Source organism: Mauremys reevesii, linkage group 8 (genome assembly GCF_016161935.1).
Source record: "Mauremys reevesii isolate NIE-2019 linkage group 8, ASM1616193v1, whole genome shotgun sequence".
NCBI classification, from domain to species: Eukaryota; Metazoa; Chordata; order Testudines; family Geoemydidae; genus Mauremys; species Mauremys reevesii.
The window spans coordinates 75456775-75481841 of NC_052630.1; the positions used below are offsets into that span (position 1 = coordinate 75456775).

Sequence of the window (25067 nt, forward strand, 5' to 3'; positions counted from 1 at the left end):
AAACAATTTTCTCTGACATGAGGTAGCGAGATGAACCTTCTTAGCAACTATGCTATACACACGGCAATATCAAGCATACACCTAATCCGATTACATATGATCTTAGTGTCATAGCCCTTGTTCTTCACTCTGTCCTCTCCCTACTGTTTTGTTCTGTCACATCATGTGACAGGTTTGATTATAGGCATTTAAAAAGACATGATCTCTCTCTCAACATATACCCTGAATTGCCCAGCGCACTTTTGGGCACTGTCAAAAAAATAAAATAAAAATCAAACAAGAAGTCTTAATAAAATCGTTATTGGATACATGAGTGATACATGAATGGGGAATAAACTGACTTAGAATACACACTAGCAGAAAATAAATCAAAATTAATAACCATCTCAGCTAAGCTGTGAGGAAATTTAGACTTAGTTTCTTTGTTTCATAGTATAGACCAGGGATTGGCAACCTTTGGCACGTGGCCCATCAGGGAAATCCGCTGGCGGGCTGGGACAGTTTGTTTACTTGCAGCGTCCGCAGATTCGGCTGATCGCAGCTCCCACTGGCCACAGTTTGCTGTTCCAGGCCAATGGGGGCTGCAGGAAGCAGTGTGGGCCAAGGGATGTGTTGGCCGCTGCTTCCTGCAGCCCCCATTGGCCTGGAATGGTGAACCGCAGCCAGTGGGAGCTGCAATCGGCCAAACCTGCAGACGCTGCAGGTAAACAAACTGTCCCAGCCCGCCAGCGGATTTCCCTGATGGGCCACATGCCAAAGGTTGCCAATCCCTGGTATAGACCATGCAAATTAATTTGCCAATGGCAGATCTGGTAAACATGCAAGTCAGCAAAATTTGCAACCCTAAGTACTTTTAACGTACAGTAATGCCAGTTCAAAGTATTCTTCATAATATTACAACAATCACTTAATGAACAGGAGAAATACTAGAATCAAACCAAAAAACATTTTTTCATATTGTCTAAATTCTATCAACTTTGGTGAACTACACCCCATCATCAGTATTTCCACAATTGTTAAAATATATATTTCTGTAAAATAACGTTTAGTTGCTGTAAGTTGCTTTGCAGATACAACCACGCCTACAGCCTAATACCTGTTCCACTGAAGTCAACAGAAATGCTAATAGTTTCTTCAATAGCTGGGTTAGGTCCATAATAAATAATTTATGAATCTATAAACAATTACACAGGAAAGCTGAACCATAGGTCCTCCTAGTTCAGCCCTTGCAATCAAAGCCAATTTAGTAAGTTGACAGACAGCATGAAATACTGTACCAAATTATAATTACAACTGAAATCCAGAAAGCAATAGGTGTATATGGTTTGCAATCTGCCTAGAGTGTCTGTTTTCCACTTTACTGCCAAAAGAAAAGAATACAATCCTGGTATTCATCCCAAATCCCTTACTTATATATTTCCCTTGAAGAATTTGGTCAATAATGCCTGAAAGCATACTTGAGAAGAAATAGTAACTACGGTTAGTAAATCGTATCTCAATCATGAATTTTTACATAAAATTATGTAATCTTTAAGTCCTGCTTTATTTACTATCAACATGAGCTAAGTGAGAGTGAAATGGAGTTTATACAACAGATGCACTAGTAACATCAAAAAACTGTGGATTACAGAAACTACCCTGAATCAAAGCTACAGAAGCATTGTCAACTTTTTCATTCTATTCCCCAAAATAGTATGGATTATGGGCACTATGAGTTCCTTCACCTCAGTATATTGCAGGAATAAGCCCCTATATGTCCTCTCAATTAAGTGTGCTTGGGTATTTATACATATGAATTTTAAGAGGTTGTTGCCAAAAGCCCACACCTCAGCGACAGATATGCATATGAGAGAGAGAGAGAGAGAGAATGAATATGTGTTCAGGGAGAGGAGAAAAAAAATTTCAAGCCTTAGAGTTAATAATACCAATTGATAAAAATGCTGCATTCTTCATGTGCTAGTTATTTAGAGGGTTGTTTGTTTTAAACACTGAAAAAGAATCTGGCATTAAAGACAATCTGAAAAGGGGAGAATTTAACAAGCAGTGCGTTTCTCCCAACTGTCAGGATTTTGAGCTAAATGGGCATTCATTGACCCAACACCAGCCCACACCAAGTTTTAAACAATGTGTCTAAAAATTTCTTCCCTTCTCAACTGCATGGTTTTCAGTCCCTTGTCACTTGTGATATCATTATTCCACTACTACTTCCGTCATTCAGTACAACCAGGAAAATCACGATCCGATATTTCTAATGTAAAAAACACAGCCACCACCATATTGCCTTCTTTACGCATCATAAAGAAACAAGAAAGGACAAACTTTCCTCCTGCCTCTCTCACCCACCCCCGGCCGCCTTTTTACATCAGTGGTACCTTATAGTAAAATTAGAAGAACAGGACTCTTATTGTGAATATCATTTATTCACTCCAGGAAACTAAATGCCGATAGGTGTGTGTTGGAATTTTTCATCCAAATTGAGAGCTTGGCAGTACAAGTGGAAAGAGGTGTACTTTTCCTTCAACCACTAAAAATTAAGTTCAAAAGACCTTTTATTATTCTTATTATGTTTCCCTTTTTATACAACTTGCACAATCTTTTCATATAACTATTCTGCAAAGTTTTAACAGCTTTTCTATCAATCCCTGGTAAACCACGAAATATATTTTCATTATGACCAACACATGAAATCTGTCCACCTTCACTCTAAGTCATAGATAAGTTGCATCCAGATCACAGGTCCAATTAGCTCACACTGAACATGGATGATTAAAACGAAAGGCCATGTATGCAAGGTGAAAAATCTGAAAATGTATTTCAGCCCCTGATTCAAAGCAATTATGATATGGAAACAATTTCAAAAGATTACTTTCATGCTATTTTATCAGAAGTACAGCAGACAGATCAGCACACAGGCTTACCATCTTCACCGACCACTGAACAGTTCATTTGAAAACAGAAAGAAACGGGAAATTATTCACATGCAATCATCATTTAGGAAGTGAAGGTTTATTCCTAAAAATATATCTTTAAAATATTTAAAGTAAAATTTTACAAACTCAAAATTAAATGATGCACTTCACTATCAGCACAAAAACAGCAAAATACAAGTCTGAAGTGCACTTATGCTGAGAGAATTATTGGCAATTAAAGCTTACACTGAATGATAATGGGTAGTTTGCCTTGTGGAATTACAATGCATGGCTTCATTTAACAACTTATTTATTTTAGTATTAAATAATATATATTTAGAGAAAAACAAAATATAAAGCAAACACTGCACAAAGCCGAAGAATTTGCTGATGATGGGCTGGTCTACCATATACAAAAATTTGGTAAATCATGACTAGGAATACACTGCATCACTTCAAAATTGTTAATATCCCAACAGAACAAAAATAAAGAGGTTTCCTGTGGAAGGCGCAAAATCTCTTCTCTGCCATTTCAAGCTTAAAAGTTTAATTTTACATTTTAAACTGTTCAATTGATCATTGCGCTATACTCAAAAATATTAAAATCTATAGACAAACTGGTGAGAATAAACAAGACTTTCTCCTGGGACAAAACAATACCTTATGACAGACAAGATTGGTACAGCTCCAACAAGGTGCCATATCCCAGGGACGTGCCATACACTCCAGAGTGATCCTACCAAATTTGTTAAGCTTCTCAAGCAGAGCACCATGAAGGGGTTAGAAAGGACCCTTTCATCAATGTATCAATGATTCATATTCACCACATCAGTTGTGACCAAATGGGATTACTGTCTGACTGCTGACGAGTGGCATACATGAAAGGTTAGAGGTCTCATTTAAGCAACTTTCTAACAAGTTTCTACCTAAAAATCCATCTTTATTAAAAACACCCTGGCTAGCAAGCTCAGTAAATTCTAATAATGTGATGGGGACACAGACTGAACTACTCTGCTTTCTAGAGGTAATCTCCCCAGACATGCACTGAGGAGAACTGGCAGAGAAGCATGGGTGAGGCTTACAGTTCCATTGCTTATGATAGGTCTGTTTTAAGGCTGGGATTTCCATTCAAACTGATATCAAGCCGGAACATTTCACAGCATTAAACTCATTGACAATTACAAATTGGAAGTAGAATAAATAATAATGCATTTTAACAAATAAGTGACAAAAACTACCCATTATCTGATGTGTCTGGTTTGCAGAATCACTTTCCCTTGATTTATAGCATGGAATGACATTTGGGTTTCTCCTTCACATTAAATAAACAACATAGCTGCATTTCTGCTCATTTCAGAGGGGCAATGGTAACAGTGAACAAAGAAAACCCCTACAGTTTTAATTTGTTTTCTGTTATACACAGTTGCTGATGGGGAGTCTTGATGATGCACGAAGCACAGAGTAATGAGAGCAGTTTCCTGTTTATGGCCTTGTTCAAATATTCCTTGAGCGAAATCCTGGCCAGGGCAGGTAAACAAAATATCCAACATACTAAGCTTCTCTGCATATTATTTGGCAATTTACTGGTGAATTTAAATTAAAAAACAAAGCAAATTAAAATGCCATTTGATAGCAGAGAATGTCAATCCCATTGAGAAAATGTTTTACAGCAATAAAAGAGTGGAAATCACTGTTGTGTGTATGCTAAATAGTGACAATGTACAATATCTGAAATATTTTTATATATTTTGATGGAAAATGTATACAATATTAAATTGCCATATGACAGGAATTTTTTTTACAACTATGGTAAATTGTTCAGCTTGCAAAAGGATGCATCAGTTCCCTTGACATTTGTTAAAGTAGTATTTTAAAGTGCTTGCATGATATTGCAAAATTAAAAAAAATGAAACTAACAATTATATTTGCTGCCCTGACGGTTTACAAGAGAGAATAATGTTTGGTATTGTGGGACTTCCACTGAGCTGAGCTCAGATCTGTAGACGCTTGAATGATCCTTATAAATTTTAATTAATGCCATATTTGACCACATTCGCTAACCTTTCTGTTTTGCATTGTGATCAGTGCATTTTAAAATAAAAAACTTCATTTAAGATGCACTTCATTTTCTGTTCATACAGTAAAACTGCCACTAGATAATTTTTACATGTAATAAAATAGCCTACTGGGTGGGAGGGATAGCTCAGTGGTTTGAGCATTGGCCTGCTAAACCCAGGGTTGTGAGTTCAATCCTGGAAGGGGCCACTTAGGGATCTGGGGCAAAAATCAGTACTTGGTCCTGCTAGTGAAGGGAGGGGGCTGGACTCTATGACCTTTCAAGGTCCCTTCCAGTTCCAGGAGAGAGGTATATCTCCAATTATTATTATTAAATTAAAACTCCTATCAGGCCTTGCTTCCTGAGTAAGTAGCAGGCATGTTCAGTAATCAGGAGAAAGCGGAAAAGATTAGTGTTATTTCAACAACCTCCCATACCTCATTAATGAACAGCATTGAAGGAGTTTCCTTATACTCTCCTGACCAAAGCAAGTTTTGATCAATTAACACAGAAGGAGAGGAAGGGGAAATCTGTCCTTCATAAAGATCTTAGATGTCCACAAGGGTCTTCTGCAACCTACGCTCCTGTATATAAGGGTTGGTATACAGAGTAACTGGAGGGCTTGGAGTTACCAGGCACTAGATAAGGTAAATTAAAGAATGTAAATTTAAAATAATCTGAAATATAATCAACTGACAGCCAGGGCTCCTCTAATCATTAACTGGAATGTCATATGACGTTGGACTTTGATCTCCACTCTAGAGCAACAGAATCCGCCATGGTTGTATACAGTATGAAACAAAAGGTTTATTTCATTTTCAATATCAGAAAAAGAATTATATAAATCCAACCATATATATCTAAATTTCTGATTATGGAGATCAACAAATGCTATACATTTTACATAAACAAGGCAGACTGTTTCACTGACATAATGGGATACTGCCAGTTCATTTTTCACTAGTACAATATATGTTTCTAGGAAACCGTTTCAACTTTTCAATTTTTTTGTCAACAGAACAAATTTCATTTGCTGAATATGCTATTATAAATTAGTAAATGCATTCCCCTAATAAATCTCAGAAAGTGACATTTAGTAGTAATTTATAATTGATGCAAGGTATTTTACAAAAAATAAAAACCTTTAGGAAGCAAAAGCAATTTAACTATCTATGTACATTACATTAAAAAAATTATAATCCATTATAAGAAATGAATGATGGTTTAATGTGTTAAAAACTGCACACTATCACATTTAAACTATAATGAGAAATGGGTTTTCCCCTTTTAATTCAGTTTCTCAGAAATCAACTTCTACTATTTTAGTAAGACATCAGCAAATAATACATGTCAATTTCTTTAGTGATGACTATACACCCAATGATAAATTACTGCAAAAATGCATTACATGATGGAGGTAAGACATTTGTGAATGTGCACAACAACAAAAAAGATTTCAAACACATACTCAGCACCCTCTTTATAACACTTTCCTTTTGGAGTCAAACATTTTTAATGTTATAATTTTTTTTTAAAATGAAGGTAACTATTATGTAATAGAGAGCAAAATACCTTAAAAGTGACCTTTATCAGAGTGTTATACCAGAGCGAGCCTTATAATGAGGGTGGAGGGTATCAGAAAAGCCACACCACAAACACACTTCATAGCCCATCATGCATTTTCAACTGGTTATCAAACTTACCCCTCTTTTGAGGCTTCTGAAAGAAGGAATTCTGGGCTTCCCTGTTTTTATGTCACTCATGCAATAATGCACTGGTTCAATGGAGAATATGGGATACTGGGACCCATTAGGAGTAGTGGATGTGTATAAACTAGTAGGGGTAAGGGGTGGGGACTGTGGCTAATATGGAAATAAAGAAAGGAATAAATAAGCCAAATGTTCAAAGTAATTTTAAAATGAAAATTCTGTTTTTCAGTAACAAAATCTCCATCCAACACAAAAACGGTTCATAGCATGTTTTACTAGAAGATTTACAGACATAACTGTATCAACTTTAAAACAGTTTGCAGAGCAAAGATAGTCATTTTTCTAAACTGTTTTTATTCAGAATTAGTCTTTTGAGTTAAAGTTAGTGCAGATAAAGAATACAAGTTTAAGAATGCTTTCCACTCAATTTCCGAGATCCTAGCAATACCCAAGTACCTGAGATAGTCTCCTTTCTTTATACTTCCCAATAGCATCTTCAGTATTCCCTAACCCTTGTTACTATCCTTCTGGACTCCTGCTCTTCCTCACCCTGCACTGCTCCTCCTTCTCTGTAAGGTTTTTTCCATTATATATGAGAGGCTAAACCCAGAATTACAATTATGATGTCCCTAAACAGGCCAGTCACAGAAAGACAAATTTGTAATCCCAGCTGTGGGGAACTACTGAAGTAGGTAAGGTAGATTCACTGTCTTTGGACTTTAACATTAGGTGTATGGCTTTCCTCACCATTACAGCTTCTTTAATGTCCTCATTCTTCCTCCACTTTTGTTTTAAATCACCCACCTGTAACCTTATCTCTTCCTCCCTACTCCTTTTCCAATATGCTTTTCCCTCACCTGCTATACACCTCTCCTCCATCTTCTATAGTTCTTTCCTCTTTCAAAAAACTACCATCTCAGCTGAACTTACCATCTACAAAGAGGTCAAGTGTCTTGAAATGCAAATTAAGACCCACCAGATTCACAGATACATCAAGTCACAAAGGCTACCCTGAACATCCAGCTAGTTTGTCAACCAGAATTTTTTAAAATCAATTAAAAAAAATCCAGTTTCTGTTATAAATTGTTTAAATAATACTCTGATTTTTTTAAAAATACTTAATAAAAAAAGTATGCTCCCTTGTTACTCTTTTTCCCCCGCAGAAAGTTAGAAACACTGACATAAGCTTCCATTCTGCAATGCACGTAACCATTATATATGACTAACTTTACACATGATTTGGTCCACTCTGTTCAGCAGTACTACTCAATGGGTAAGTATTTGCAGAATTGTAGCATGACTCTACAAAGGAAACAGTGACAATATACAAAGTGCTATCAAATGTACAAAGTAAAACTGGGGAAGAAAGAAATTTTTTTTCCTGATACCTTCTTTCAACTACAGTCATCTTAGGTGTTAATTATAACTAAAGTAAGAACAAAAATACAGGTCCTCAGCAGGTGTAAATCAGCACAGCTTCATTACTTCAACGGAACTAGCCAATTTACACCAGATGAAGCCCTGGCTAAAATTTTCAGGCAGAAGTATAATTTTCAAATTGATGGTGTCCTTTTATTTAAATTCAGTCCTAATCTCTTGTGTAGCCCTCTAGACAAATACTAGTAAAATATGTTAGCATGATAAAGTGATATATTACAGTTAATAATTACAGTGGATGAAAAGTAAATAACCCAGATTTTCATTGCTACCATACAGGAGCAATTAGAAAATGTGCTATGAGGAGGATGCAGGAATTAGATATTCTATCTCTCCCTTTAGAGAAGACTTGTATATCTGGAATATTATCTGCAAAAACATAAATCCCAACTGGAAAGAAGTCTGGAGAGTAGTTCTTTCATCATAATAAAGCTTTTCTGTTTCACTAAGTTGATACTGACTAGCAGCATTGAGAGTCCTCATTAAAATTTCTGGGAATAATTAAATGATTTGTTTATACGCTCTAATATGGAACAAGTAAAAAAGATCTAAAATATATGTAATTTAATCTTTGTATGTTCAATTACTTATTTAAATAGCCAACATCAGTATTAGTGGCCCCTTTTGTTGGTCCATGAAGGCATCTTTCATAGAAAGTATCAGTTAAACCTACATGCACAGAAGTAAGAGAGGAATAACATCTCTGTTCTAACATTTTTATCAAAAGTAGCTTTATAACTATTAATTCTTTTATTTGTTTAGTCTTAAGATTTCCCTTTGGCACCTGTCCATATGAAACTCTGAAAAATTATATGTTTTACTATATGACCAAATATTTCATGTTTTCAAACAGAAAGCATGTTTATGAAAATATTATCACAAACTTTCAAAACCAGCAACAAATAGTAGAATCCATTTGGTACCTCTACCTGCAAAGTAAAGGAGAAAGCATGTAATTTCATTTTCTTTTGTGAGTCACCTTTAGAAGAAGTAATTCCTTCTACCACAAACTACAAATCCTGAGCACATTTTTATTTGGGAACAGTAACTTCACAATTCTTACCTTTGGCTTCTTTCCAAAAAGCCACAGCTTGCCTTTAGCCTTGCCCACAGTGGTTTTTGGATCGATCTTCATTCCTTCCTGCTTTGGTGTACTGATGGTTCCATCAGAGACAGTCCTGTAAATATGCTGACTGTAATCTTCAAATGGGAAGTCTCCAGGAGGTTCAAACCCAGACTTGAAGGAGTCTATCACTATTTGAGAATCCTGTATATAAGCAACATTAGTGAGCTTTAAAAAAAATCTGCACTGGCTATGCTATAAACATACTCACCCAAGACAACAGAAGCAATATGGACTGCATAAAAGATAATTCCAGACACGAATATTCTTTCCAAATGAATAATTACACTTACAGATACAGTTTTCCTGTTAGCACTTGTACTAACATGTAAACCAGAGGTTTTCAACCTGTGCTTCGCAGCCCCCCCTGGGAGTGCACAGACTATGTCAAAGATTTCCAAAGGGATCCACACCTCCATTCAAAAATTTTTTAGGGGTCTACAAATGAAAAAAGGTTGAAAACCACTGATCTAATCTATTCAGAGGAATAGTCTAGTGGCTAAGCCGTGGGACCAGGAAGCATGAAATCCAAAGTTTATAGGATCAATTCTGACACTGACTCCCTCTATAGCCTTGGGTATGTCAGTAAATCCCTCAGACTCAAATCTTCCATCTGTAAAATAACACTTAGATACTGTAACACACAGGAGTTTTAAATATTAATATTATAGATTAAACCAAATAAAAAAAAATTGCATCTGCCTTCATTCCACAGTAATAATTAATTTTTATACATCCTATTTCAGACATATTAGTGAGCTTTCATATATATACTATTTTCTGTAGTTGTTTTAATTACACATGAAAAATACTTTCCCAATATAATTCCTTTTATAAAATGTTTTGGTTTTATATATTACTAACATAAGGTCCAGTGCAGCTACCACTGAAGTCAATGACAAAACTCCCATTTCAGTGAGTAGGATCAATCCCATAATACAGTATCTTAGATATATAGAGAGTGATCATGTAATTTAAAGACTGTGTCATAATGCTATGCACCACAGGGTCAATTAAGGTTGCACAAGCAGACAATTCTGGAATTTTCTAATTTGTGAGTACTGGACTTTACAACCATTCCAGTCTTTACACTTAGTTCTTTGCGAGATCAAACTGCTGTCTGTCTATTTCAGACAGCTCTTCAGTAGCTCATGCAAAATAAATTGATATCAACCCAGTTTCCAGTCAAGAAGCATCCCGATCACAAACTCACATTGGTGTAATCCAGGCCTGGCTACCCAACCATAGTTGTCAAACTAGACTGTTAAGATGGAATGATCATTTGTGCAAAGCCAACCAGAGTACTAAGTTGCGTTAAAAGAGATGAGCCAAAAGCATGAAAAAGTTTTGATGTAGACAACTGAGATCAAAACAGGAAAATAGCATTTTGACCAAATCCTGAAGTCGTAACTCATTTTTTATTCAGGTAAAACGCTCAAAGACGATGTTAACTTCAGGATTTGGCTCTGTTAGATTAAAAGATAAGTGGACAATATAAATCTGAAATATTTACTGTATTTCCCCCTCTTTCAATAATATGCCGCATGGCTCCCATATTAGTTAACTTACTCATACATATTAAAAAAGAAAATGAGCTGAATTCACTTACTCTGCGTTCATCAACTGATTTTGCTGCAAGAATCATTCCTTCTAAACATTTAGAGATTATGGGAATAACTTTGCGCTCAGAATCAGCAAAACCTTTATAACATTCACTAAGCTTGATGGTCCTCCGTTCATCCATTTCTTGAAGATGCTACAAAGAAGAAAAAAGATAATATGATTTTGTTTACTGATATTCCTTGTTCATCCTGCAGATTCAGGAGCCATTTTATAACAAAGTATGGCATTTCTTTGTCCAGTATAAGGACAAAACTGAATACAATTGGATAAAAAATAATATTCTTTAAATACATTTTGTCACGACACTTTTTTTTAGCAAAAGATGTACAGAACACAGTGTAATCGGGAAGACTGGATACTCTTTATTAAAGACAATATTTGGAAACACAAGGCTTCCTATTGTGAGAGTCTGCTCCTCCTCTCTATCTTCCACCTCCTTAATCACATAGACACTTCCTTTAATTAAGAAACATTTCGGCTAAAATTTGGAAAATTGTGTAGGACAACTGGCTGAATTTCCCATCTTCTAACCTCCCCAACCCATGTAATTCTTTCTAGTCTTAGCTGACAAAAATTTGAGGCTTTTTTTTTTAAGTCTTGTTTTTGTTTTGAACTTTCCTTCCATTTCACACACATTGCCAATAGAACAGAAATTAATAAAAACATGAGGAAAGGATATGAATATCATATAAAAATGGGACAAAATTCTAATATCCCATTTAAGACATAAAACCTTTCCTGCAAGAGATGTGTGCTGGAAAATAAGAAAAAAAATCAATGTTACATAAGCTTTGTGATGAAAGCCAACTAGAACCATTTCTTATCCAAGTAGCTCATTGGATGTTGGCTAGTCCTACATTTAAAACAGAAAAAGGGACCATTAAGTTCAAAATCCCAGAGACCCTTGAGCAAATTTAAAAACAAAACAAAACACAATAATCCATTATTTATATAATGATGCATATCCAGAGCTCATCCCACTCTTACTATAAAAAGACACTATACAATCTATTGAAAACTCAGCCTATTAGTTACAATAACTGGCATCTGAGGTAGGCTTAAAGCCTTTGCTAAATCTATCCTAACAGAAGCAGATGTCTCAAGCAGCATCTCACATGATCTCCCTGAGATAAAACATGTAATTATTTGCTTGTAAATATTACTCAACATTTGCAAACAAACAATAAAAAGAAGTAAGAGTCTTAGAAAGCAGTGGTTTTCAATCTGTGCTCCGTCGACCTCTGGGGATCCGCAGACTATGTCTAAGATTTCCAAAGGGATCTGCACCTTCCACATGAAAATGTTTAGGGGTCTGCACATGAAAAAAGGTTGAAAGACACTGTAATAAAGTAAAACTAGCTCTTTAGGATCATATTTGCTAAGGACTTCAGGAAACAAGAGTAATTTCTCATAACAAAAAATGTATTTTAACCCTAGAGAAATGTAATAAACCAAGTCTCTGATCAAAAGCGAAAACAAAAATGATCAAAATTGTTCCTCTTGGGTCTTTGCTTAACACACGGACTTCTGCAGTCTCAGGTAAGTACTACAATTCCTTCCTTAGTCTTCTATTGACAGATCCACTGGAGGTAGCATTCCAGGAAAAAAAGTTTCCTCCTGGGATTCCTAGAGTTTCAGACAAATAATTCTTTTGCAATCCTCTCCCATGCGCCTGGAAAATCTCAAGTATTCTCAGGTTATTAAACATGTAAATGAATTCAAGGTTTTCATTCTTCCTCTGTTTCCTCTCACTTTGATTCTCAGTAGTAGCCTGTGACGGATGGAAATAAGGCTGCAGGACATTGGGCGGCATCCTAATACTGAATTCTTGATATCTTTATGCACAAGAAATCCTACACCGTTGACATGTTTGTCCTCTCCACTGTAATAGAGTATATGACCTTCTTCCATTAATACCTCTCCAAAGTTCTTCCATCTGATCTCAGAGATTCCTAGGAGGTGCCAGGTGTATTGTACCATTTCATATGTGTGTTCTTTCAACCTCCCAATTGTCTCAATGGCCTTTCATTCCATGTGGCTATGGTGATGTTATCTCTTCCACGGATCCTCTTTATTGGGGTTATACCAGTAGTATACTTATTGTGTCTGCCCTGGTGGGAGACAGATGGTGCAGTCATTAACAACCTGGGCTGCGATCAATCCAGTATGGATATTGTTGACTTGCTCACCATATGGTGAGTCTTGGGCAAATTTCTAACTTGGCGGAGCCCATCCTTCTTCAGGCAGCCCCATTTTAGTCGCCTCTTATGAGATGCAGGAGGAGCAGTGGGCCTATTCTGCCCCCAGACCCACGTCCATCTAAAGGCAATACCGTTTAATGACAGTGGTACAAGTCTACGCCCCTACAACAGACTATGACAATGATCAAATTGAAGATTTTTATAATCAGCTCCAAGACATCATTGATAAGGTACACAAGAAAGATATCCTGATTGTACAAGGAGATTGGAATGCTAAAGTGGGTACTGATGCATAGGCAGATTGGCAAGGTTATTGTGGCCTTTCTGCAATGCGGTAACCAATGAGAGAGGATTGAGACTTTTGGAGTTTTTCAGCTATAACAATGTGGTTCTTGCAACACATTAGGAGCACATAAAGCATCCAGATCAACCTGGCATGCACCGATTTTGTTCTGGGATTAACAGAACTAAAACAAGGAGCTTCCCTGGTGCTGATATTGGAAGTGATAATGACCCTGTGATGCTAAATTTTTGGCTGCGGTTAAGGAAAATCGTCAAGCCAAAGTTCACCAGACTCAGAGACCGAAACATTGCAGAATCATTCCGAGCAATGATCGGTGGAAAATTTGCCCCACTGCTTGCTCTAGAGGAAGATGCAGAAACAATGACCAACAATTTCAACACTGTAATAAATGAGGCAGCAATGGACATCCTTGGGAAACATCGTAAGAAGACAAAACGATGGGTCACAAATGAAATACTACAAATGTGTGATATTAGAAGGGAACTTAAGAGAGACAAGAACAGCACTGATGGAGCTGATAAAAACAGAGTGATTTGCAGAAAGATCAAGAAAGGAATGAAGGTGGCCAAGGAGATAGGGATTGAAAAACAATGCTCTAAAATTGAAGAGTGTATCAATAATAAAAATAGCGAAGGAGCCTTCCAAGTTGTAAAAGATCTGATGAAGAAAAAATGGACCAAAGCTAACGCAATTCAAGACAAAGAAGGGAACAGTCTTATAGAAGAAAGGGACATCATCAATAGGTGGACAAAATACTGCTCTGATCTATACAACCATCAGACAAATGCAGATCCTAGTATCTTAGACAGCCCAGATTGAACAGAGGAGGAGAACTTTCCAATACTATGTGAAGAAGTGGAGACAGCTGTGAAATCACTCAAGAATGGAAAGGCTGCAGGCATTGACAACATCCCAGCCGAACTGATGAAATTTGGAGGAGAAATAGTAATAGATGTACTCACCAAGATCTGCAACAAGATCTGGCAGATCAGTGAGTGGCCCTCCACGTGGACAAAGTCACTAATCATCACTCTGCCAAATAAAGGCAACCTGCAATTGTGTCAAAATTACCGGACCATAAACTTAATTAGCCATCCCAGTGATGCTGAAAGCCATATTGAACAGATTGAAGCCACAAGCAGACAACAACATCGCTGAAGAACAGGCTGGCTTTTGTGCTGGAAGAAGTACTACAGAACAGATTTTCAATCTTTGTGTTCTACGTAAGAAGTACTTACAACACCAGCAAGACATCTACCACGTCTTGGTTGACTTCAAGAAGGCGTTTGACAGAGTACGGCATGAAGCTCTCTGGGAAACCATGAAGAAGTACAATGTTGGTCATAAGCTTATTCTGACCATTAAACAACTGTTTGCCATGGCCAGCAGAGCAGTTCTCATCAATGGTACAATAGGAGAGTAGTTTCTCACCACTGTTGGAGTCCGGCACGGCTGCCTTCTTTCGCCCACACTGTTCAACATCTACTTGGAGCGCATAATGATTGATGCCCTAGAAGATCACATATGCACAGTCACCATTTGGGGGTAAACGATCTCAAATCTTCAGTTCGCTGATGACATTGATGGCCTGGCAGACAGTGAAGATGAACTTGCCAATCTTGTGAAACGATTGGATGAAACCTCCGCAAAATATGGCATGGAAATCAGTGCAGAGAAAACCAAGCTGATGACAAACAAACATGATGGGATCAGCTCACATATCCCTGTCAATAGACAAGAGATGGAGACAGTGAAGCAGTTCAAGTATTTAGAGGCAATCATCACTGAAATTCAGGTAAGAACTGTGCAAATAGCAGCAGCAGTGGCAAAGCTAAAGCCAATTTGGAGGAATAAGAACATCTCCCTGGAATCCAAACTGACATTGCTGCACGCAATGGTCATCTCCATTTTTCTGTATGTGTGCAAGACATGGATCCTTACGGCAGAACTTGAACGGAAAATGCAGGTAGTAGAGATGAGATACTTCCGTAAAATTCTCACCCAATGCGCTGGGTCATATGATGACCTCCTGAAGACCGTGAAGAAGCACAAGCTGAAGTGATATGGCCATGTAACAAGATCATCTGGCCTATCCAAGATCATCCTCCAAGGGACAATACAGTGGAAGAGAAGAAGAGGTACAAAGAAGAAGAGATGGATTGACAATGTAAAAGAGTGGACAGGAATGGACTTCGCAGAGACTCAAGCACTGACACACAATCGTCAGGGGTGGAGACAATTGGTTGATTGCTCATCAGTGATGGTTCCCCAATGACCAAGGTGGTTATGGGAGTGATGAGGAGTAGCCTGTGAAGTACCCAGTGTTATCCCAAATGCTTCAACAGACTTCAAGACCTTTGAAGGATTTCCCATTTGTTGCCATCCATTGATCACTTTATATTAAATGAATGCTGCACAGAATCTATGTCCTTGAAAGAAACACTTTCTTCTTTTGCAATACGATTCTAGTATTTAAGCAAACAGAAGCTTTCTATTTATAACAATATTCATAGAAACTATAACAGTATTTTAATTACATTTCTAAATCTAATTGCTATGAACAATAAATGTAACCTAATAAAAACCTAGACATATATGCTTTAGATATCTTATATCAGTTTAGGTGTTGAAGTGATCTGCCAAGATGATCTTTTTCTTTAAATTTTGAAATCCTCTTCCCCCTCAAAAAATAAAGAAATTAATTTTATTAAATATTGTTTTACCTTGTAAATCTGAGGAATGACAATGTAGTAATGTTTGTGTTGCTCTCCATTAAAGTTCTGTAGTTGTGCAGCATATTCATTTTTGTTTTCATCTGCCATGTGTGTACGCAGGTTTAATTGTTGCTTAGCCTAATGGGAAGTCACATCAGTACAAACATGCCTCATTCGCGTTCTCTCAAAAGAAATGTAACATTACTTTAACTAGCTTCCCCACCAATTACATTAAAAACATTAGTCACAGTAGCTGTGGAGGCACAAACATTTCTTCCTATAATTAACAAAAAGGGAAGGAATGTGAGTGCCACTAAATTTGTAATGTCAATCTACAGGTCATATTTAGAAACTGCCATAAAAAACTTCCTTGGACTAAAGGTGGTTCAGAAAAATACAATAGAATCCATTAAACTAGATTCTAAGCACATTACACCACAAATTACATCAGACGAATAACCCCATCTACAGCTTCTGTCTTAGACATTACCTGTAATTTGCTCTGTGATCATCCTTTGAATAATTAAAAAAAGACTAAAATATGTCAATATGCTGACACACTGCCTCACTACACTGTATATTAAGTTTTAAAAGATGAATTATACTGTTACTTTGATATTGCCTAAAATATGTAAATAAATATATTATGCTGTTCAATTATTGCTACAAAAAATAAAGCCATCAAAAATTAACATTTTCTAATAACAGTAACAACAAGGAGGAGGAGAGGAAGAAGTGTCATGGGTCTTACCTTCTCAACATCGGCCTTGGTTGCATTGGTGTCATTGTCCAGTCTTTCATAGCTTTGCTGTGCCTTTTCTGCCTCTCTGCACTCTCTTTCAAATTTCTTTTTGCTCTATAAAAATCATGAAAACCATATTGCACTAACAAACCAACAGACAGCAACTTCAAAACCTAGATATCTAAGCTTCCATTTAAAGTTTCCATTAATCTTGGCTGAGAAGAGCCTTCACTCTGAAAATCAAAGCACTGCTGTCTTGTACGATCTTCAGTCAAACCACTCTTTCTCCAGAGGTTTTAACTTGCTCCACTTACCTTAATGGGGTGTCAGCACAGAAATCTTCAAAATAAGTTTTAAAATTATTATACAAGCAACCAAATTATGAACACCCAATTACAGAGACAAATGTAATTATAAAGAACAACTGGGTCCAGATTTTAGCTCAGATTCAGATGGGGGGGAAGTGGGGGCCGCAAGAAGAAACTGGGGAAGAAAATCCAAATCCGGACCCAGACATCTGTATAATTTTAAAATTAATTTCTTTAACCAATTTGTTATAATTATGTTAATTGACAAGATACTGAGCATGGTTTAGCAGTGAGCATAAACCAGAACAAACAGTGTTTAGCTGTGTCTCAGATAACCACAATTAGACCCTCTGACACGATGCTGAACAATGTTTGTCCTGGTCTACACGGACCACACTAACCCATACTTGGCATCATATCAGCTAACCTTACTGATGACAAATCTGTCAGATATGGTAAGATTTCACAGCATAGATCAAGCCTTCAGAGGTTTGTTGTGAGTCTCTGTAGCCAAAGACAACTTATCTTCATATATTTTGAGAGCATCTCACAGAGAAGTGCACTGTCGGTATTGCCAACCTACTGAGACTGCAATTCTCAACACATTTACTGTAAAGTGGTCTCTGACTGTTGACACATGATGGCTCTATTTTATGCCCCATTATTAAACATCCAAGGTGAGAAAAGGCTGTTACCCATCAGGTTGACCAAAGCCTTATTAATTCCTTATTTTTAAGCCAGAATTAGATGGGACTTGAAACAATACATTAAGGAAGATACATACACACCAAGAAATGATGAAAGTACGTGAGCACATGAAGTCAGGACCAGTAATGCTGTTTTCCATAGTGACTGAAATATATTCCTATGCAGATATTGAGAATTCTTCAGTTTTAGTCACCTTGATTTCCAAGACAGATGATTCCAGAAAAAGAGATTCCAGAAAAATCACCAAGATTTTTCCTGTGCAGTGATATGTAATTTTAATTTATTCTGGCATTCAGAGGGAAGTTAGTGTTTGTAATACTGAAGTTTCAAAGATGAACTGGAAAGATAAAATTAAAACGGAGACAAACCCAGATCTGTCTCTCCAATTTACTCGGCAAGGGAGGGACATTCAGTACAGAAATAAGTTTTAAATAACCATCTTCAGTGAACTGAGCAGTGCCCTGTGGATTTCACGTAGAAAGAGAGGGGAAAAAAAAGAAAAAAAAAAGGTCAATTAATCTATTTCTGCACTGCATGCCCCTCAGTCTGGTAAATGGGGACCACTCAGCATAGAAATCTGGGATTAACTCAGTTTTCACTTTTGTTCTAAAGTTAGTTCACCTTAAAATGATTTAATGATTTCCCTTCTCTCTTCCTTCCTTCGTTTGGCACTGGTTCAATGGAAATGTTTCAGAAGTGCAAATGTTTTTGTAATCATCTTCCTGATTAGAACTTTCCTTTCCAAAAATTTAGAAACAATAGTCAAGATTTCCAAAAAAGAATGTTGAACCTTTTGGAACAATTTTCAGCAACCAACTGCTACCCTCTATTGACACTTTACAAATGAAGTATTTTGAAATCCTATTGCTTATCCTCTCTTCTTTATGTAAAGCATGTGTCTTCAAAAATTTCTTTCATTCTTCGGACCCTGCCTTCCTAAATATGAATCTTCCACCTCTCCACCATTGTTTCAGGATATCTGACCAAGATGCAACACATTCTAAGGATGGTGCATTGGCACAGTGGGAAACTGTGTCAATATCACTTCAAAAGTAACACTGATTCATGGAAAGTAGAGTTTATGTTCTGCCTCCTTTTAAACTGGGCCTTTCAAAGAATGGAACCCTGGAATACTCTGCCTTTATTCCTCTATTAAATTGAGTTTATGCTGACTGAAAGTGAAAAACAAAAAGGGACTATACAATACACATTAGTTGTAGCGGCATTCTTGAATAAACCTTTTGTTACAAGCCATCTTGATCAAGTCCAATGCTGATGACAGACTTAAAGCTTTGATTTCCTAAATGATGCATAAATAAATGCTACATACCTTCAAGTCTTTAAACACAGTTTGGTTAATCAGTAAGAACAGAAACTTAGAAAATCTACTACAACTACTAAGGAGGCAGCAGGAAATCTATAAAAATGTGAAAAGATGGAACATAACTAGTGAAACTGCTCCACAAAATAAGCTATTTCTTAGATAAACTGTAGGTAGTTACAATGAGAACAGGCTAGGAGAAAAGGGACTGATAGCTGAAGGATTGCTAGTAGATGCCTCCGGGGTATGGGATTAAGTGTTATTTTCAAGAACATTTTAATAGATTTGAAAGCTACTTCTCTATGTCACATAAACCCCAAAAGGATAATTCCGACAGAGAGTAACAACTTACAGAGAAATGAATTAGGTAATGAACTATAAGTACATTGTATTCTGTCTTGGCTACTGAACAATAAATCTAATGTGATCATTCAGTGATACAACTAAACACTAAACACCAACTGATCAAAAACACAAAAGCAAATGTAATGGCAACAGTTGTGTAGAACTGTCCGCTATTAATATTAACAGAAAAACTCACATTATCCATCTGTTTCCAGCACATGTCAAGATACTGCTGAGCTTTTCGTCCCTCCTGAAGATGCTATAAGGGCATAAATAAGACATTTTCACAAATCTCAGATACTGTTAACATTACTGGTTTCTGTTCTAGTTTACATTCAGTATGCTTTGTCAATTGCTTACTAATTTATCAAGGTACTTTACTGGAGATATTACCATCCATGTAAGAACTGCATTATAGACCAAGGTTATTAATGAGCACTATTCTATATTTGTATTTTGAACATCATAACAAGAGAGCTACTCTGATGTTATATTAAGTTGCACATAAAACTTGTAATTGAAACTACCATCACATTTATACTACTGACTGGACAAATAAATATACAGATTCTTTGAATGAAAACAGTCATTTTATACACTATTGTTGGATAAGAATATAGGAATTACCATTTTTCTTTCTGTTTTTAGATCATGAGAATATCTCATTAGTTCTCCATACACTCTGTGTCCCATTTCTTCTGCTACTACTTCTCGTTGTCCTGCATAGTCATTTAACTCATTAAGGATGTTAAAAAAGGCTAGACATGATGTAAACCTGACAAAATACACATTAAAAACACAAGGTGAAATTAATTTTTACTTTCACTAAGGATTTCTTTACTTAGCCATTAAGAGAACATAGAATGTGTTAAAATTAGATACACTGTAAAATAAGCCTTAGACTAATGTTGAACTACAGTGAAAATGCACAGTGGGGAAAGCCTATTTTGGGCCTAAGACGTACCACATTCTAATGTCTCTTCATACACAGTTTATAAGAACATGGATTTTGGGGAGTGGATAAGAAAGAATAAGAATACTACCTGGAAGGCCCTGCAGTATAGTGGTATCTCCTAAGCTGCCAACTGAGAGGCCTGAGCTTGGGAACGGACTTAGGTCCCTAGGCTCGGAGGCTGAACTTGTTGCAGAGATGATGTGCTTGGTCTTGAGGGTGGAACATGTCAATCATACCACTCATATGCATCCCGATGGATGATCTACAGAACAAGTTTGCTATCAGCTCTGGAGACAGCTGCCTGTTTGCCTGCCCACCTCTTGGCTGGAGGTAAGGTGCCACTATGGCTGGCACTAAAAAGGGGGAGGGGAAGGGCAAAAATAGGGGTAGAAAGTGTGTGTGGAAGGGAGGAAAGAAACAAAAACAGTCACCATATTAAAATACGCATCTCTCTTTAATTATGGAATATTGCCATCTTCTTAGAGCTGGCAGGGCCTGAATTCCACTGTGGAGTTGGAAATCCTGACTCCTGCAGTCCAAATTTCTTTGAGGGGGGTTTGAATAGAGCTGGAGGTGTTTCTGGTGGGGTTCCCCAAGGCATTTCTGCATAGCACTTTCCTGGCTGCAACATGCTACCCGTAGGTTTTCATCATTCTTTCATACATAGTCCAATTATTTATACTTTAAAAACTAGCACTGTGTTTTAATCAGATATCAAAAATCATCAATGACAAGGATAGCAAAACAAGCACTTCTCTTAGGCTATGTCTACACTGCAGTTGGGAGCGACTGTAGGTTTACACATGCTAGCTTTGCTGGAGCTAGTGTACTAAAAATGGCAGCATTGGTGGTGGCTCAGGCTAGCCTCCAAAGGACAACTCCATGGGAGATCTTATATCATATGTAGGCAGCTAGCACAAGATGCCACCTGTGCCACCGGAGCCACACTGCTATTTTTTAGCATGCTAGCTCAAGCGTGTACGTCTACCTGAACTGGGAATCACATCTCCCCACTGCAGTGTAGATGTATCTTTACACTATTGACAATGGAGTTGCTTAACATGTAGTGTTACTACCACAAATGGTCATCCAAATCTACTGTGCCTCTCGGAGCCAAAGCAAGTCACCAGAGTAACAAACTCACTTGAGTTTCACTAGCCAAAAATAAATGACAATTCAGCATGCAATCAAAACCCAAATCTGCAGAGCTGCACTGGTAGCACATTACCAGGATTCTCAAAAGGTTAATAAAAATTGTAAGAAAAAGAAACACACACATTAAGGCCAAATTATTCCCAATCCTATAAAAGCAATGCCAGAATATATCTATATATTGCACTAAAACTTCACTTTCAAACTCTTATGCTAAATGAAGTTTAATTTGGAAAGCTGCTAATACAAATTACCACATTGACAACACCTAAAACTTTAAGACATCAATAGTGGGAAGAGTAAAGTGTGATATTTAATTGCAATGGAACAAGAGCCCAAACAGAGGAGGTCCTCATTTCATTCATTTGCTAATTTATCCGTCAAAAATATTTACACAGAAAAAGTTCCATTAAGGATAAAAAAGATTAAACAATATACAGTCGTACTTGCTATTTATCTATGTAAAACTTTAAATACATATATTTTACCTGGGCTCTTCATCTTTTGATGAACGTTTGAGACAGTACTTCTTAACCAGATTTCTGTTAAAGGTGAAAAGCATATATACTGTTATTATAAAAGCATTTTTCTAGTTGCAATTTAAAAAGAAAAAAAATTGGAGAGAGACGCAGTGATAAAAAATAGGCCCCAGTGCTGCAATGGATATTCATGGGCAGAGCCTTATACCAGTGAAGGTCTCTTTGCAGCACTAGGATCACATACTGTAAACTATTTGAACCAAGAATTTGATACGTCTTCACAGGGCAAACTCATTTTGGTGTAAATGCAGTGAAGCCAACAGAGTAATATATATTTTAAGGCACCTGTTGCCATAGTAACTAAATCACCTCATTTATTCACATCCAACTTAAAAGGCTCACAAACAGCAGGGTTTATATTACATTTACTATCCTATCTGGAGACACAAATGATACAGACAGGCACAGCTAAGCAAAGTGCAAATCATATAGTCATTCGGGGTACCACATTCATGACTGTTTGCAGAGAAACCCAGTGACCAGGGTTTGGCTTTCCGCAGACATTCAGAAAAGTTATTTTAACTACACTACAGTCATTGTTTTGAAAATGAGCAGATTCTTAGCGTACAAGATGCAGAATCTTTTTTTAAATGGAGGCAATACCTTACACTTGAAAACATAATCAGTGTCCCTGGAAATATCAACAGTTCAAAAGCTAAGAAAAGAAAATCTAAAAAAAAAAAAAGACCGAGGCCCCTAATATGCTCTATGTAGCATGTGGACAGACTGCTGTGCTTTTGAGGAGCACCATTTACTTTAATGGACATAGCCGTGCACCTGGATGCTACTCAATGCAGTCTTGATCAACACATTTGTTGCACTAAGTCCTCTAGTCAGACACTGATAACACAGGGATGCACTGCTACAGAAATAACTGCAGGGTTAGTGCCTAAATTTTGAAATGCAGTAGAATAACATTATAAAGAATCCTGTGATATGCCAATGCAACATAACATGCCCACAATCTTACAAAAAGGAAAAAAAGAGAGAGAGTGAGAGAGAGAAAGAGAGAGAGACAGGGCCGGTGCAACCACTAGGCAAACTAGGCGGCCACCTAGGGCGCCAAGATTTGAGGGCACCAAAAAGCAGTGCCCAAAACGTCAGGGATGCTCACCCGGTGTCGGCTAAACACGCCGCTGTGCGAGGGGGTGCTGGCTGCGGCTTTGATCAGCTCCAGCTGGCTGGCCGGGAAGTGATGCCATTCCTCCTCCGGCCGCCGGGGGCGCTGCACTGCTCCCTGCTGCTCTGGCTCTTCCCCAGGGCCCCCGCCCCTGCTCAGCCCCGCCACACCCCCAACTCCCCTGAGCTCTACAGCAGGGCCAGGCCGGGGGGGAAGTGCAGAGACCCGGCCCCAGCCGTGCCGCCAGTGAGTGCTGGAGGGTGATTCCTCACTGCCCACCAAGCCAGCCCTGCCCCCCCCACCAAAGCCTGGTGCCCTCCCCCCCACCAGAGGCCTGGGGCACCACACACCCACCCCCGTGGTGGGGTGCGTAGGGCCCCAGAATATCTAGGGACCCACCACCCTGTCCACAGCCAGCCCCACACCCCCTGCCCTGCTCGCAGCCAGCCTCTGCTGCACCCCCTGCCCTGCCCACAGCCAGCCCCGCATCCCCTGCCCGCAGCCAGCCCCATGCCCCCTGCCCTGCTCGCAGCCAGCCTCTGCTGCACCCCCTGCCCTGCCCACAGCCAGCCCCGCATCCCCTGCCCGCAACCAGCCCCAGGCCCCCTGCCCTGCTCGCAGCCAGCCTCTGCTGCACCCCCTGCCCTGCCCACAGCCAGCCCCACACCAGCTGTCTCCAGCCAGCCTCACATCCCATCTCCAAGCAGCTCTGCATCCCCTGCCCTGTCCAAAGCTAGCCAGCCCCACACCCTGTCTCCAGCCAACCCCTGCCTAAAGTCAGCCAGCCTCACACCTTGTCTCCACCCGACCCCTGCCAAACACCCCTGCCCGAAGCCAGCTAGCCCCACACCCTCAGTCTCCATCCAACCCCTGCCACACACCCATGCCCAAAGCCAGCCCCACACCCTGTCAGGTTATTCATTTATTTTCATATGTAGATTAAATAATGAAATTAATACATTTTCAAGCTGAATGTGTATTAATTCTAATGAACAATACCACATTATGCAGTATTCATTTTTGAAAGTTTATAATAAGCGATGCTCCGGGGGGAGGGGTGGGAGCCAGGGGCGCAAGGTGGAAGTTTCGCTTAGGGCGCAAAATATCCTTGCACTGGCCCTGGAGAGAGAGAAACAATACTCGAGTGTCAATTTTCAAATACAATCCTTCTCCAAAGCATATATTCCACCCACTCCTGCCCGGCTGCACCAGATTTACTGTCCCAAAAATACAATTTATTGCCACGGGTAACAACTTTCCTGAAAGCCAGAAAGATACTTGTAGGACACTATGAAAGTCCTGCCTTTAAAAAAAAAACCCTACAATTAATTCTCCCCACCCCCTCTATTTTCAGTATGCGGACAAATATCACATCTTCATACTGCAGTATCTTTTTTCTTCTAACAGCCTTCAAAATTCTCTCACTTTTTATAAACCACAAAAGTTGCAATTATAGCTCCATTAGTGATCTCCCTGCCTCGGTCTAGAAGGAATTTTGTATCTTTTTCAGCAAATACTGAATAATTTTTTGTGTCAAAATCAAATAAATACAAACCATAGTTTTAACAAAATACTGGCATTTCTCTGGCCACTGGCACATCTTTAAATCTAATATTTCTACATTTTATTTGATTTTCTAGTAATTCCAATAGTCTCTATCATATGAACAGATTTTATCATGTTTTATGCAACCTGTTATTCTCTTCAGTTTTTCCTTGAATTTACTGAAGATTTTCTGCTAATTAATTTAAGAATCTACTTCAGTAGCTCTAGTGTCCAATGTGGTCATGTTAACAGAAAA

At 38.2% G+C, this 25067-nt stretch overlaps 1 protein-coding gene across 6 annotated transcripts in view; it reads right to left on the bottom strand.

Moving 5' to 3' along the window:
• Positions 1-25067, bottom strand: part of FNBP1L (formin binding protein 1 like) — a 138268-nt gene that overhangs the window by 6454 nt on the left and 106747 nt on the right. For 4 of the 6 annotated variants that reach the window (XM_039484918.1, XM_039484917.1, XM_039484920.1 and 1 more), the window contains 7 exons: positions 22096-22149; positions 20128-20275; positions 19697-19759; positions 16828-16932; positions 16086-16214; positions 10844-10990; positions 9175-9378 (listed from right to left, as the gene is read on the bottom strand). In XM_039484918.1, coding sequence (XP_039340852.1) covers positions 9175-9378; positions 10844-10990; positions 16086-16214; positions 16828-16932; positions 19697-19759; positions 20128-20275; positions 22096-22149 — 850 coding nt within the window. Of the gene's footprint in view, positions 1-2918; positions 2934-6668; positions 6828-9174; positions 9379-10843; positions 10991-16085; positions 16215-16827; positions 16933-19696; positions 19760-20127; positions 20276-20543; positions 20718-22095; positions 22150-25067 lie in introns of all 6 variants that reach the window. The other 2 variants (XM_039484922.1, XM_039484921.1) reach the window with 2 other exon arrangements.